The sequence below is a fragment of the Fusarium keratoplasticum genome, chromosome 1 (assembly GCF_025433545.1).
Source record: "Fusarium keratoplasticum isolate Fu6.1 chromosome 1, whole genome shotgun sequence".
Taxonomy (NCBI): Eukaryota; Fungi; Ascomycota; class Sordariomycetes; order Hypocreales; family Nectriaceae; genus Fusarium; species Fusarium keratoplasticum.
This window is the reverse complement of record NC_070529.1, coordinates 1,628,284-1,642,433: the sequence shown is the minus strand read 5'-3', so window position 1 is coordinate 1,642,433 and position 14,150 is coordinate 1,628,284. Positions and strand designations below refer to the sequence as shown.

Here is a 14,150-nt window from a genome sequence, read left to right as displayed (position 1 = left end):
GATAAGGTGAGGTGCAGCAGAATGACTGATGTCTAGAAGTCGTCGATGGGAGGCGGATAGGAAAAGTGTGAAGGCGGTTTGAGCCCCTTTCCTTTCGTTGGCTCTTTCCTCCTTCCCGTTGTCTTTCCTCAGCATGTGGCAACACCCATCACCTCAGGCAGGAGGAGAGAGAAATGAGATGGGCAGCTTTTTCGGAGAAGGGCGAATAGAGGACGGCAGTAGGTCCCATCCATACAGGTTCAGCGGATTGGACGTCGTTTGAGGTACCTTGCTCTATACCCGGGACTATATGGGCCGACAAGTACATCAATAACGATGATGCAGTGTTGGATAGGGGATCGGAAATCTGGGGATAGTAAGAGTCATTCCTCGAGTCCACAGAAGCCATGGAATCCATGGAGGTCATGGATCCTTGGTTTCCCGTCGTCAACGGACATTGGCCGCATCCTCGCAAGCCGGCAACCATTATCACCAGACCCATGATATTCGAAAACGCCCTCCGTACAGGGCTCTACACACCCACTCGCTTTAACCATACATAACCCCGTGTACCACCATCAAGAGAAAAACTTTTCGGGGTCTGGGCGTTGTCCTCAGTCACTTCCTCCTCGGCCCCGAGCACAGGCGACGTCAAGCCGTGCAGTCGAAAAAATCACGATGCACTTTCTGTCGCCGCTGCAACACCACCACCACACACACACACACACACACACACCTCTCCCTCATGTATGCACGATCCACTCGATTCAGGCCAGCCAACCAAAGCAAGGCCCGTTGATACCTCTGCAGGCCTGCAGGGTCAGGCCGCAGAGCAAACGCGTGGTTGGACCAGATTCCCCTTGATGGACGTGTTCATTGCCTCTGATGGGGCCCAATAACGCGTTGAGCCCATCTCTTCCCAGCCCCCCAAATCTCACATGTGCATTCCACTAATTAGAGGAGGGGAATCGAAAAAGGGTCCCGTCCGCAAGGTGCCTAAAACAACAGCCCGCCTAGCCTTGAGCGCCCAACAAGCTTCCCGCGACTGGGGTGTCCCCTCGATCTTGGATACCTAGCAACCTGGCCAGCAACGTCTGAAGGCTGCACGTCGAGACCAGGCAGGGAGGTACCCCAAGGGCAATATCGACTCATAGGGCGGACGGGATGTGGTGCATTTGCTCTCCTTCTTTCCGCTTTCTGCGGGCATGAATAACTCTGTCAAATCCGCCTTGGATCGACAAGGAAATGCTACGCATTAGGCTCCGCGACCTGATCCAGACAACCCAAGGGTCCCCTGGGCCCCTCGTTCGATCTCGGTGACATCACGCGGGGCCCAGGCGGTCATTCGGGGGGCCACGAGGTCCAAGATTGCTTTGCCCTAAACTGACTGGAATTCATGGCAAAGCAGGAGCCGACTAATTCGGAACTTTGATGGCAGGAAAAAGGAATTATTTAAACATTTTGCAGATATTCGATACATAGTATCAAGCTTGGCTCTGTCTCATATTCTTTGATAGAGCGAGAAGGAAATGTCAACAGATATCGAATATCGACATTTTGCTTCGAAACAAAGCTGTGGCTTTTTTGCTCGTCTCGAAGTCTCGGTTAAAGAGGGGTAAGGTCTTTGCACGCACAACTTGTCTTGCCTGCACGCTTCCTACAGGTCGAATACCATGTCTGAGGCCCTATCATGACAGACAGACTGATTCCCGTCCCTTGCGGGCTGGCCAGCACTTGCAGAGAGGGTAAGGCAAGTTCAGGTCTGAGACTATTACTACGAAAGACAGACAGAAAGACAGACAGCATCCCGTCCCAGTTCCCCACGTCTTTCCCTTTCCCTGTCGGCGAGAAAACCCATTTGTGGAACACGCTGTCCAGCCTGGTTCCCACGACGACCTGCTCGTTACCGGAAAGGGCCTGCTGTGGAGATCAGGCTTCGCGCGATGGCGCACCTATCGTCACTCCAACAACAGACGAAGCTGTCCACGGCAATAGGCTAACAGCAAGGAGGAGCGGGTAAGGCAGGGCCCGAGGGGGGGACTAGAGGAGAAGTGGTATGTAGCAGCAACCTACTCTGCGCAAGAGTCATTCATGGCAACACACGTCGAGGAAGCGTGAAAAAGGTGCTGTGGGTATAACCTGGTCCGAGGTACCGGGTAACAGCTGAAGCAGGTGTGGGTGCACCGAATCCTGAGGTATTTCCTACGACGAGTACCAATCGCGTCGTGTGTTGTACCGCGGGATGGGAGAATTTTGGTGTGTCACTGTGTGTTTACTCTGCGGGTGGCATGCAGGCCCGTCGGGAACTACCCGCAGTTGAAGGGAAGGCAAATGGCCTTCGATCCATGATGGATGGAGCCTTTGGGACGAGCGTCCCCCCTCCAAGTCCCTGCACCTTTCCTGCGAGTCCTTAGCTCTGTGCATCATCCCACAGACGTTAGCCCGAATAGGCATCGCCAAACCCTTCACCGCTTCCCGTGCGATGCGCCGGAATCTGGGCTGGTCTGGGTCCAGAAAAGCCCGCAAGTCGCGGGTTGTCTTGTCTGGTCTGTGTGTGAGTGTGCTCTGATCAATGCCGTCTCGTCTCGTCGTCCCTTGGACCTGGATCGACCACAGCGGCGACGACGACGTGGCCACCATCTCATGCGTTGTTTCGTTCTCGTCTCCGCACGAGTGAGGATAAACAGAAAACAGGAGAATCTGATAGAGCCGCTCGCCCGCCCAACGTTGTCAAGGCGGTCAGACCCGAAGATGTAGGCACTCGTCATCGGTGGACCATACAGACATCCATCTGTAATGCTGCTGCTGATGCGTATGTAGCAGCACAGCACGGTTTGTTTGTTGTGAAGGTTGAGGTGCACTCTTGTTCGCCTCTGTTAAGCGAAGCATCGAGAGTGGACGCGGCAAGACATCCATCCTTCCATGGATGAATGGATGGACGTCGCAATTCCTCGCATGACTCTTATACCCCTCAATTACAATGCGGCCGGCAATGTAGTACTCGCCCCAGGACGCAACTCGGGCATCTAGACCATCACGATAAGGCTTCACTGTAAGTGCCAACCGTCTGCGCGTGCCTCCTCTCTCTCCTCCAGTTCTTGACTACACTGCCGGCTCCTCCACCGTCCGGCAGTCAGAGCTCCAGCTCAGCCCCCTCAGCTACTGGCGCTGGCACCCAAAAGGAAGTTCGCGTTGGTATGGAGGACGAACACGTCGTCCAAGTTCATGCTGCTCGTCACAGGTCGGATGGAGTGATGCCCACCCACCTGGGTCCGTTGGAAAACCACGGCATTGGCTGCTCTCAAAGGCGCGCGTGTTCCTGGCTACCTAACCTGCCCTGTTGACGGGGGCGCTTCCAATCCTGGAGGCAGTCTTTTGTTTCGACCTTCCTCCTTCGCGACCTAGTTCTGCCGGCAGAGGCATGAGGTTATTCTTAGACCTGCGAGTCGGGCCGTGGTCCCATCTCCCGCCTTTAACCACGGGCTGTCACTGACTCTGCCATGACGGCTACCAAAGGCGCCAGATGCAGATACTAATACTACATACATACATACATGCTTCCATATTTGGTCTGCCAATGCAATGCTCCTGCAACGGATAGCCTCACGCGACTGGGATGTCCAACCGGACAAGCTTAAGGCTGCGAAGTTTTCCACCTGCAGACCGTAAGTGCAGAATACTAGAGGCGACTAGAGAAATACACGGGCAACGGGGCATTGCTCTGGCCCGTGAAGGTGCAGCGAGTGAAACCAGGGGTCCTCCGTCTTCACGGAGGTGATCGGAAGACGTCCGGCGACGGAAAACGGCATTGCGGCTTCGGAGGGCCGAGTAAGACGGGGCCGCTATTCCCATGCTCAAGGTTTCCCACGCTGAGATTCCCCATGGGAATACGCAGTCAGTCTTGATTTCCTGGCTCATTCTTGCCCCCAGATGCGTCATAGGCCACCATTCCTCCCATCCATCGCATCGTTTCTCCTCCCCGTCTTACCCGTGACAGCGGCTGCCTTTGATGCCGTGCTCACTGGGCTCGGTGTTGCCGGGGTTGAAGATTCTCAATTGGAGGCTTTTTGGCTGGATGGTGGCTGACGAAGCATGGAAAAAAACAAAGCAGACGCCTCAAATTTACGCAACAGCCATTTCCTAATTATCTCCGGGGCCATCATAGCATAGCATCTAATCTCGCCCTCTTTGAGGCCAGATCAAGATATCCATCCATCACAGATTCGCCATCCATCCATCCCGCGACTCCCGTAGAAACTAGATAAATCACATTCACGTGCCGTAAAGCACCACAAAATTGTTGACAAGGTAGCATCGTGAAAAAAGGGGGATTTCATGGATTAGACAGCATCAATCACTCAATCACTCAATGGATTAATTAGTACAGCATCGCCTCCTTCGTCCCCCCGTCCCAAGCTCTCTCAGCCACCCACGCCCCGCCTCTCAACCACGCTGTATCAGCGGTTCCGGTGTATTTTTATCCATCTCCCTTCATCAGCCACCACCGCTACTGCTGCTGCTGCTGTACCGTAACCCTTCCCTTCGGCTAACCGCCAGATCGTGCCCGTTCCCGTCTCTCTGGCCTCGCTTCCCTTGTCTCATCGCGGGTCCCCCAACCAAGAGAGTCAGTCAACCCCAGTCGGTCATCGGGCTCTGCCTCCCCACGGTTCGACGCGCATATTCGAGGGCATCAAAGAAGCGCAGGGGTCTTGTCAATCTACGAACCTACCTGCAGCAGCTGGAGCCCGCAATCGTCGGGTCTTGAAGCTTCCGGCTCATGAGGACGAGCCAGGACCAGAGTCGACGACTCACGACACGATCTTTTGTGAGGCGCGGTCACTGCTACCCTTTATTTTCTCCTTCTTGACTGCCGAACCTCCCTGGTTCACTGCCTCATCTCGTCTGCCGTCATATCTTGCATCTGCAGCAAAGCTGAACAACAACCTGGCCGGCTCTCGTCCATCACCTCCGCGCCCTAACCATCCTTTGCTCTCTTTGGAGGAATAGGCGCCGTCTCTCCGTATCAGGTCGACATTGATAATCATCATGTCCCCCTTTGGATTCTCTGCCAGAATAGAATTATCTCCATTGATACCGTCGTCACTGCCCATGCCATCGGCACCAGCCTTGAGTTGTCGATGCTAAGAACGTACTATCAAGACGACTTCGACCACCTTTATATCTTTACTCACGCCCGTACTTATAACTGGCCTGTGTGATCACGAGAACCAAACAACTTCAAAGACTGCAACTCACATCATCATCATCTTCTTCTTCACTACAACTATCCTACAATGCGCAAACAACATCATCTCAGCATCGTCATCCCAGTGCCGGGCAACCTCCCTCCCGGTGCCGTGATAGCAACCATTCAAACATATACCCCCCTCATCAGGCATCACACCACTCTGATCAGCTTCGACGAGGTCTCAACGGGCCCGGACGCCATCGCTGATGACCCTTTCTTCGGCCCTTGGGACGAATCCGTCCGCGCCTTCCGCCTCCGTGAGCTCATCACCCTCGCGCCGGGCCTCAACAGGGAGATCACCTACCAAACCATCTTCCAGGATGTGCCGGAGGGTGTCCGGTCTCGGGCCACTGCCCCGGCCGGCATCGTCGTCCGAGCCGAGTTTGCGGTCCGACAGCGCCGTGCGGCGACGATGCCGATATCTCCAGCCGGGTCCGATAGCACCGCCTCGGGCAGCACGGCCACGGTTGAAGGGGACGAGTATGAGCTACGCGAGGACATTGTCGTCGAGGCCAACTCGCTCTTGATGCCTTTCATCACCGAGGCGCTCGCAACGGTGCACCGCGAGATATGTGAGAAAGTCATGGCCGAGATTGTCAAGAACTACTTCGGCACTGGAGATGCAATGGTCATCTAAACGGCCATCATCTTAGTCATCAAATTGGAAGGGGCAGGATAGCAAGGAATGGGGTGAATGGAATCTTGGATACCACATGGCGTTGGGCAAAATCATCTTGGGTTTAGAGTGGTCGTTTCGTTTCGTTTCGTTTCATTACTTTCCTTGCATGTAAAGATATCCTAGGGGCACACATAAAGGATTGGGACTGGATTGGGAGGACATTTCATATCTTTACTTGTCATTTTGGATGGACGGACGGCGGCGGATAACTCCTCAGATGGATGGCCCTCGGGGCCTGGCTTCATCTTGTTAATATCGTATGTAATTACATCTTCCCAGCTACTCTACCGGCTCGGGCTCTCACAATTGATCGACGTGAGCATCTGGCGACTACCTTGTTATGGAGCCTATTAAACATTCATGATATCCAACATCCCTCGCCTCAGTGCACACTCCAGAGTCCCTTTAACCGTAATGCTGCTTTATCCATAGTTGTCTCTATCATGGAAGTCAAGACAAGATCCAGGTTTATGTATCCTCAAAGAAAAGGAGCCCAGTATCACAAACACACTTGTAAACAGTCCACTCACATATTCTCAAAGACAGGAAGCAGAGAAAAAGAAGTAATAAAAGAAACGAGGCAGCTCGTCCAAGTTGAAGAAAAAACAACAAGCAGACTCAGTTTGGTATCTATGCGCAGTACCGTCTATACCCAACCGCTCCCAGAAATGTTCCACAAGCACACCCGCATATCCTACCATGGTGGTGTGACAAACAAAATCGCCGTCACTGGCGCCCAACCCGTCCCAGTACATTCAAACGTGAATCGCCCTTCAGCAAGGGGCATAGAAGAAGAGAAACAAATCGCTGCTGACAAATGAAAGCTAAGGCCCCTCAAAAGGACGTGGAAGGGCCAAGAAAAGAAGAAGAAGCAAGGCATCAAACATGGCGAGAGAAATTCTCCCTCGCGTCGTTGGGCTGGGCTGGCGCTGATTATCGACCGCCGAAATCACTCGCGTATCCCATCTCACCAAAGCCCTGGTTCATTCCTCCTTCACCAAAGCCTGTTCCGGGGCCGCTGACATAGCCACCGTCTTCATTCTCATCATAGTCGCTAGCATCGAATGATGAACGGCCACTCACATCATCATCCATACCGCCGCTCACATCAGAGCCACCCCAGTTCATCTGTGCCAGAGCTGGATACTGGGCAAGGAGAGCTGCCGGGAGCATTGGGTTGCCACCAGAATCCATGGGATAAACAGGGGGTTCCATACCCATGTTGGATGCAACCACCATGTTTTGAGCAATGTTCTGTTGCATACGCTGCTCTTGCCAAAGTCGTTGCCGCTCCATCATTTCCTCATCCAGTAGAGGCTTGATGCAGATGCGGCCCGCCTCAGATCGGAAATGCCGGCCAAGAGCATCCGCACGGGCGAACCTCCTGCCACAACCCCACTGGCCTCCAACCTTGAGATCACCCTTGCATACAAACTTCTTCTCGCCCGAGTGCAGACTCTCGTGTCGCTTGCGATCGTGCTGTCGGGCAAAAGCTTTGCCGCAGACGGTACACACAAATGGTCGCTCATCAGTGTGTGTTCGCAAGTGCGAGCGCAGGTTATAGGCGCGAGTGAATCGCTTGGGGCAGAGAGTGCACTGGAATGTGGCAGGATGCTTTTGAACGCGCTTGGCCGCGCCACTGTCCTGGTTGTTCTGGTACTCGGGGTCGGCCAGGCGCAGCGCAATAACATTATTGGGAACTGCCGAAGTCGACTGCCTTCTCCGAGAAGGCGACGTGCCGGCTTGTCTGTCGAGGGGCGACAATGACCTAGAGTCTGACCGCGAAGACAAATCAGAGCCCAATGATGGAGAAAGGCTGGCGGCATTGCCAGGGCGATTGAGCATCATGCCGCCAGGGTGGAATGGGTCCGTAACCGCACGAGGACGAGATCTGGGGCGGCCTATGAAGAGTTAGATAGCTCGCTTGTAACAGCGAATTTGATACATACCTCGGTCTGGAGGAGTCAAAGAGTCCTGATCCATACGCGATTTGGGCGTATCAAAGCCGCCTTGCTTCATGTTATTAGGAGCAAAGTCAATATTGATAGCAGGAGGTGCCATCTGCGACGACAAATCATGGCCCGGTGCTTGGAGGCTTGGGAAGGCCTCGACAGCCCCTTGGAGTTCGGGGTATGTGGTTGGAGCACCGTATGCGTTGGTAGGATGTGCCAGACCAAAAGCAGGCTGGTTAAGGTCGGGCATCTGCTGTGGGACAATGCGAGGACTAATCGCAGGACTATGCGACGGGCTTCTGCCCTGGTGCCCAGGGCTGCCGACCTGGGGGTCTGAAATGCTGAAGTTCCCAATTCCCAATACCTCTTGGTAAAGGCTGCCGTCCGAAGGGCGATGAGCAGGCGAATGCCCACCTACGCCGGTGTCGAAGTCATCGGCGCTGACGAGATTCGGCGACGGCGCAACGGACGACACGTCCGAGTACTCGGAGGGGGTGCGGCGGTGGCCCTGGAACTGAGGCTGGCTCCAATCGGCCATCTGGTTTGGGAGTAAAGCGTCCGCGGGGCCAAGAGACGCATGTCGCGAGTGGCTAGGCGGGGAGGAGAACTGGTGCTGGTTGAAGGCGGGCGACTGATGAGCCGAACCAGGCTGTTGACCGTCCGGCTGGAAGAGGTGAGGAGGGGTCGGGGAGTGGTGGCCCTGCGGGGACGCCATATTGTTCATGTCGCTAGGGTTGAGCGTGGTCTGGTCGAACAAGGGGGCGTTGAATTGGTCGCCCTGACCACTGGTAGTCGGGAAAAGAGAAAAGTCGTCGTTGAGGTTAGGCGACAAGTATGCGGTCTGCGCCTGGCTGTTGAAGGGCAGCGAAGTGTCGGAGCCGGTTGGCTGCTGGCCAAAAGAGGCGGTGTTATTGGGGTCGAGAACGGCGGGGTCGGAGAGGTTGGTCTGAGCAAACGAAGTCTGCTGCTGCTGCGCAGGAGGCGGGAAAGATGGCGATTGCTGAGGGCTCAAGAAACCTGAGTTGTTGAAGGAATCATAGGATGGCTGAACAGACTGTTCCAGAGTGAGGCCAAGGCCGACGGATGTGTCGTTTGACTGATAAGGCGTTGGCGACGGGGAGTGGGATTGGTTTATATGACGCTGTTGATGACCGGCCGACGGCGACCGGCCGCGCTGAGCTTGTTGATCCATGATGTTGCCGAGTTTAGAAGCAGACGAAGCAGACGAGGCAGACTCCCGAGTCAGCCTTCAGGCACCGTGGCGATGCCGGGGGCTGTGCGCTCACAGGGTGATGCAATGAGCGGGGGACCGTCCTATCACGGCAGCCGGACGCGTGGAGGGGGTAGCGAGGCGCGCAGTGGAGCGGGTTGTTTCAAGGTGAGAAATGCGACGTCGGTAGTAGGATCGCAAGCGCTGTGTGATGATGATGAAGGACGGAGACAGCAGCGCTCGATCTTGTCGAGTTGGGTGCGCCGCGGACGAGGACGAGATGATGATGGTGGAGGTGAGTTATTAGGCTGCGGGTGCAGTGCGGGCGGCGGGCAGCACAACTCAGCAATGCAAGCGAAACGGCAGCAGGGCGGTAAAATTAAGGTAGCAGCTGGAGCAGCGAGTAAGGTCATGCACCTTGGTATTTGTGAGACTCTTCTCAGACGGGAGAGCTGGGCGGCTACCTACCGCCACTGGAACGGACGCTTGGAGGGGGACACTCTGTGGCTGGTCCACAATGTCCTTGGGTCCAGAATTCCCGTCGAAGGCCAGCCCAAGACGGCGAGAAACGGGGCGTGCCCACAGGTGTCTAATGCGTAACAGCGAAAAATCCCCCCAATATGCGATGGTCAGAGCCTGGGAGCGAAAAGCAAGTGGTGCGGCGAGCGAGCGAGGCTGTGCAAGCCCTGGAAGAGACACGTCGAGCGAATGGGGCCGACCCCAAGCCAGAGCGACTGGGTACCTGAGCCTGAGCAAAGACAAGGCAAGGCGGTGGTGCGAGACAAGTTCCCGACGAGACAACAACGGCCTGGAGCTAGTTGCTGTGACAGGAAATCTTGCTAATTTTAACAGTGTCCGGGGGTGTCTGGGATCTTTTGATAGTCGGTTAAGTTAGCTTGAGGATGACGATGTTGCTGAACCACTGTTGAGTGATATTGGTGATGGTGGAGATGGGAAGAAGAAAGAAGAGAGATGAGGGGGGATGGTGGTGAAGAAACACGGGAGATGCAGGGGAATATTCGGGTTGAAATGAAAGAGGAACTGAGAATGAGGCAAACGATGAGGCAAAGGAAGAAGGTGAGGCAAGAGCAAAAGAAACAGCAAAGGGCAGGTGCAACAGACGTCGGCAATTACCTACCCAGGTAAAGATGTTGATGCCTGTCTGTGCCGCTGTCAATCGCATGTGCCCAGTCTTGGTCTCTGTTTAGATCTCTCTTTCTTCGGCATTCATTCATTCATTCTCACGTTTGATATCCTATCCCGTTTACAATAACGATACTGCAGGCCGTTGCAGATACGTTGTGATGTGTGTGATGTGATGCGCCCCAAAGTCCTTTTCCCAGCACCCGTCACTGCTTCACATCACCAAGTACAAACACGTCCTCTGCAGAGGGATTGGACCAGCTTCGAAGAAAGGCGGCAAGTGACAGACGGACGGGCAAGACTGGATCCAATCGAGAATGGGGTCTGTGGGTCGTGATCCCGTGGCCCCGTGGCTTGCTTCCCCAGTCGGGATTGGCGGCTCTGCTTTCTCCAGTTCATCATATCAGCACTAGAGGTACCTTTGCACAAGAAGCTCAATGCGCTGGAGCAATGAAATCGAGGTCAAGCCACAAGCAGTTGTGTCCTTGGGAGAGGCTAGTAGAGAGGTTCACTGGGCGGGCGAGGCTCGCTGCGCTGTACGCATCCATGTGAAGGTTAATCGTATCTGCAGGGGTCCGAGCATTCAGGTTATCATCCAGATGTCCAAGACGACCACAACAGTCGGGTCGGGTCAGTCAATAGATCCATACCTACCGGGCTGTCAAGACGGCCCGAGTAGCGTGTTATCACCGATGTGGATGCCCCTGGTTCATTAGAGCTCCAGTCTTTCCAGTCTTTCATCACTCTTGATGTCAATCATGTCTCCTCTCATCATCTCGGGTGCGCGCTTGTTGTCAAATCAGCACATGGTCCAGGCCAGGCAGGGCCCGAGAAATGAAATGGGCCTTGTCACTCTCCACTCGTCCAAGCAACCGAGCATTTCGAAGAGTGATGCTCGCCTCGAGTGAAGTAGAGTAGTCTCTGTGTTTCAAGTCGAGGACTTAGCCGCAGCCAGCACATCTTACACTCGGCCCCCAAGGACAGCAGCGCCCATCCATCCATCTTTAGACGCGATAACGCTCCAGATCCGGCGTGTCCTGCCCCACAGAGCGTCTCTGTCGTCCATGCCACCGCGTCTAAGTAGGTTGCTGCGTGCGTAGGTACGGTACATACATGGCAATCCTTCCGAAGACAAGCATTGCAGCCAAGGGGCAACAAGAATAGATTTACGCTCGCTCCCCTGGATCGTCACCCCAAACCCTGTCAACACTGCCACCATGAACATGTGCGGGCACAGAAAAGAGGAGGAGGAGGAGGTTGGTCGGTGGGGAAGCATCTAAAACAAGATCATCAAAGATTCCAGCGGGCATGAGACGAAATTGAACCACAAGTCACTCACGTTTCAGTTCATTATTCGCGCAAATTGTTCCTAGCAGTCAGTCACTCTATCTCCAACTTACACCGCCCCAGCCTTACACGCGGCCCACGATCCGTAAACTTCCCCACAATCCAAGGCTGTGCTGCTCGTGCTGGATGAGTGCTTGCGTGACCGGGGGGTCGCACACAGAGAGAGCGATGAGCGAAACAATGGGCATGAAAAAAAGGTGATGTGCTTCAAAGCATGACATCAGTTTCAGCCAACTACGACCCTCGATGACAGCGCACATCTCCCCAAAATGATCCTCGCAAGGCATATTCGACCTCTTGGTGACGCGGTCCGGTCCGGGTTCAAAGAAGCTTAACGACGTCCCCTTGCCGAAATAGGCAGGAAATTCACATGCGAGATTGGACCATGGAGAGACTACGGGCAAACGAGGTGATACGGAGCGCCTACATAAGAATTACGTGTTCTTGGGAGGCACTGTGCAACAAGGGACAGCGAGGGTTGTGTGAAGGGCCTCGTTTGTCACTATTTCGAGTCCTCGCTGAGGCCCGCAGGTTCTCTTTACTGTTCTCTTCGATGCATATAGGCGAGAGGTTTGTGTAAATTTCGATTGTATATTACCACTGGAAATTATCCATCATCTACCAAATTCTTTTATGTATCCGTCATGAGTTGGGATTGTCTGGCCCCAAACACCTCCAAAAACAGCAACAAACTGCATAATTCCACAAAGCTCCACCTCGGGGCCTTCCAGAACGCCGGTTCCCAGTGGTATCATATGTAACAGCTCTTTAAATATACAGACATCTTTTAATGCTCTTCTCCTAACAAAAGAAATGGCTTTTGGTACAAGGTCGTGTTTGACTTTCAAGGTTATTTCCTCGTCGTCGAGTCGTTTAGTTTTCGCTCCCTATTAGATGACATCGGCTCGTTCGTATCCAGCGGGCTTTAGGGCAGGCCTGGGAACCTCTCGGTCCTTGAACTCGCTGACAAAGGGGTTCGGATCTTCGGATTGGTTGAGGTTACCGAGTGTGTGGTTGACACCTCGGTGGACGGCTTCGTCAGCCCGGATGTAAAGGATCAGGTCCTTCATCGTTCGGTGCTCCTTGGGCATTTGCCAGTACTAGCCACAAACTGAGTCAGCAAGGTTTCATTCCAAGACCTGTGTAAGAGTTGTTGGTGCTGCTCACCTGGACAGCAATGTCGGGAATGCCAAACTTGGGGTCATTCCACTTGGGCAGGTTACCGTCCTCAATCTCCTTGATGCAGCGGGTGTAGGTATGGACGGCCTCCTCCTCAAGATATCCGACAAATCGGTGGACAATCTTAGGGGAGATGAGGTAAGAGACGAAAAGACTGTTGAAGAAGACGCCCTGAGCTCCAATGATCATCATCTTCATGAACCAGCCAGGCTCGCACATCTTCATGAATGTCAGGAGGTGCATCCGCTCGTTGTAGCTCTCCTCGAGGAGTGTCTCGATCCAACCGTTGTCTCGCTTCATGCGTCGAAGGCTTCCGAGATGGCGCAACATACCGCCGACCATGCCTGGGACTCCGGCGATGCTCTCCAAGAAGATGAATCGCACCAACTTGGGCTTGTCAGTCTGCGTTTTCTTCGGATCAGGGGAGGGAGGTGATACATACCCATTGCGCCTCGGTAAGAGGCTTCTGTGCCACAACAGAAGTTGTTGGGTGCTTCTTGTCAACTTGTTGTTCACGATCCATGCCCGTGGCCTTGTCCATGCACCATCGGGCAAGGCGCACAATCTTCCAGGCCACCCAGTCACCTTTGGTTCGGGGCTCTCGGTGGGCAGGTACGACAGCAGCCATCTCTTCGTATGTCTGCGCGTGGTGAGGCCATGCTGGCTTGGTCTTTTGGATATGGGCAGTCTCCTTCACGGGGAAGAAGTCACGGAGTTGGGTGGCGGGTGTTGACGAGAAGAGTCGATGTTGTTGGCTCGCTGCGCAGCCGACTCTAAGGACGGCCGGGCATCCAAGAAGGGAGGAAGAAGAGGATGCAGTACGGACGAAGCTTGAAGCTGCTGCCTTTCCAAGCTGTGCAGCTTGTCTCGAGGCGTGGGCGTGCTGGATCTGAGTCGAAAGCATTGGGATGGACAAGACTTGCAACGTCTTGGATGTATAAGAAGGTATAGCAAAGAGGTGGTAGAGACCAGTGATGATATTGTTTGATACAGGACACAGCATACAAAAGCCTTCTGCCTGACAAGGCATGACAGGACCTTATATATTCGCAGATAGATAACGGCCATCGGGGAGGTTGCCCCGGAGGATGGGCATCATTCCCATCCATACCCCCCAGGGTCCATGGCAAAGCAGAGTCGGAGTTCCCTCGCGAGGGAGCAGGTATGAGCAGGATGCCTGTGCACCCAGCTGGGTGTTGCTTACAATAGACGATACGAAAGCCACGAAGACAGACCGGAAGGCTCAAGGTCCATGTGTTCAAGGTGAGCGGCGTGTGCGGCGCTGCGGTATCTTTGCCGCAAAAATCGGGCCAATGCTGGGTTTTGTCATGGTGATGACGGCCCGCAGTGGTTCAGACAAGCGCTGAGAGGCGCTAGCAAAGCTCTTTCAAGACCCAAATCGAGAACGCGGCC

At 54.3% G+C, this 14,150-nt stretch overlaps 3 protein-coding genes across 3 annotated transcripts; 1 reads left to right on the top strand and 2 right to left on the bottom strand.

Annotated features, from left to right (window-relative positions):
• Positions 1–5,273: 5,273 nt before the first annotated feature.
• NCS57_00049100 (uncharacterized protein) lies at positions 5,274–5,864 on the top strand (the record flags this gene model as incomplete). Its single annotated transcript, XM_053050577.1, has 1 exon — positions 5,274–5,864. One exon carries the CDS (start codon positions 5,274–5,276, stop codon positions 5,862–5,864), a length of 591 nt encoding a protein of 196 aa, XP_052919092.1.
• Positions 5,865–6,839: 975 nt separating this feature from the next.
• On the bottom strand, positions 6,840–9,050 carry NCS57_00049000 (uncharacterized protein; the record flags this gene model as incomplete). Its single annotated transcript, XM_053050576.1, has 2 exons — positions 6,840–7,807; positions 7,856–9,050. The coding sequence occupies 2 exons, from the start codon at positions 9,048–9,050 to the stop codon at positions 6,840–6,842; spliced, it is 2,163 nt and encodes a 720-aa protein (XP_052919091.1).
• A 3,398-nt stretch (positions 9,051–12,448) lies between these two features.
• On the bottom strand, positions 12,449–13,728 carry NCS57_00048900 (Alternative oxidase; the record flags this gene model as incomplete). The annotated part of the gene is made up of 3 exons (XM_053050575.1): positions 13,180–13,728; positions 12,726–13,124; positions 12,449–12,658 (listed from the first exon to the last, which is right to left on the bottom strand). Exons 1-3 carry the CDS (start codon positions 13,639–13,641, stop codon positions 12,449–12,451), a joined length of 1,071 nt encoding a protein of 356 aa, XP_052919090.1. The 5' UTR covers positions 13,642–13,728.
• Between the last annotated feature and the right edge of the window lie 422 nt (positions 13,729–14,150).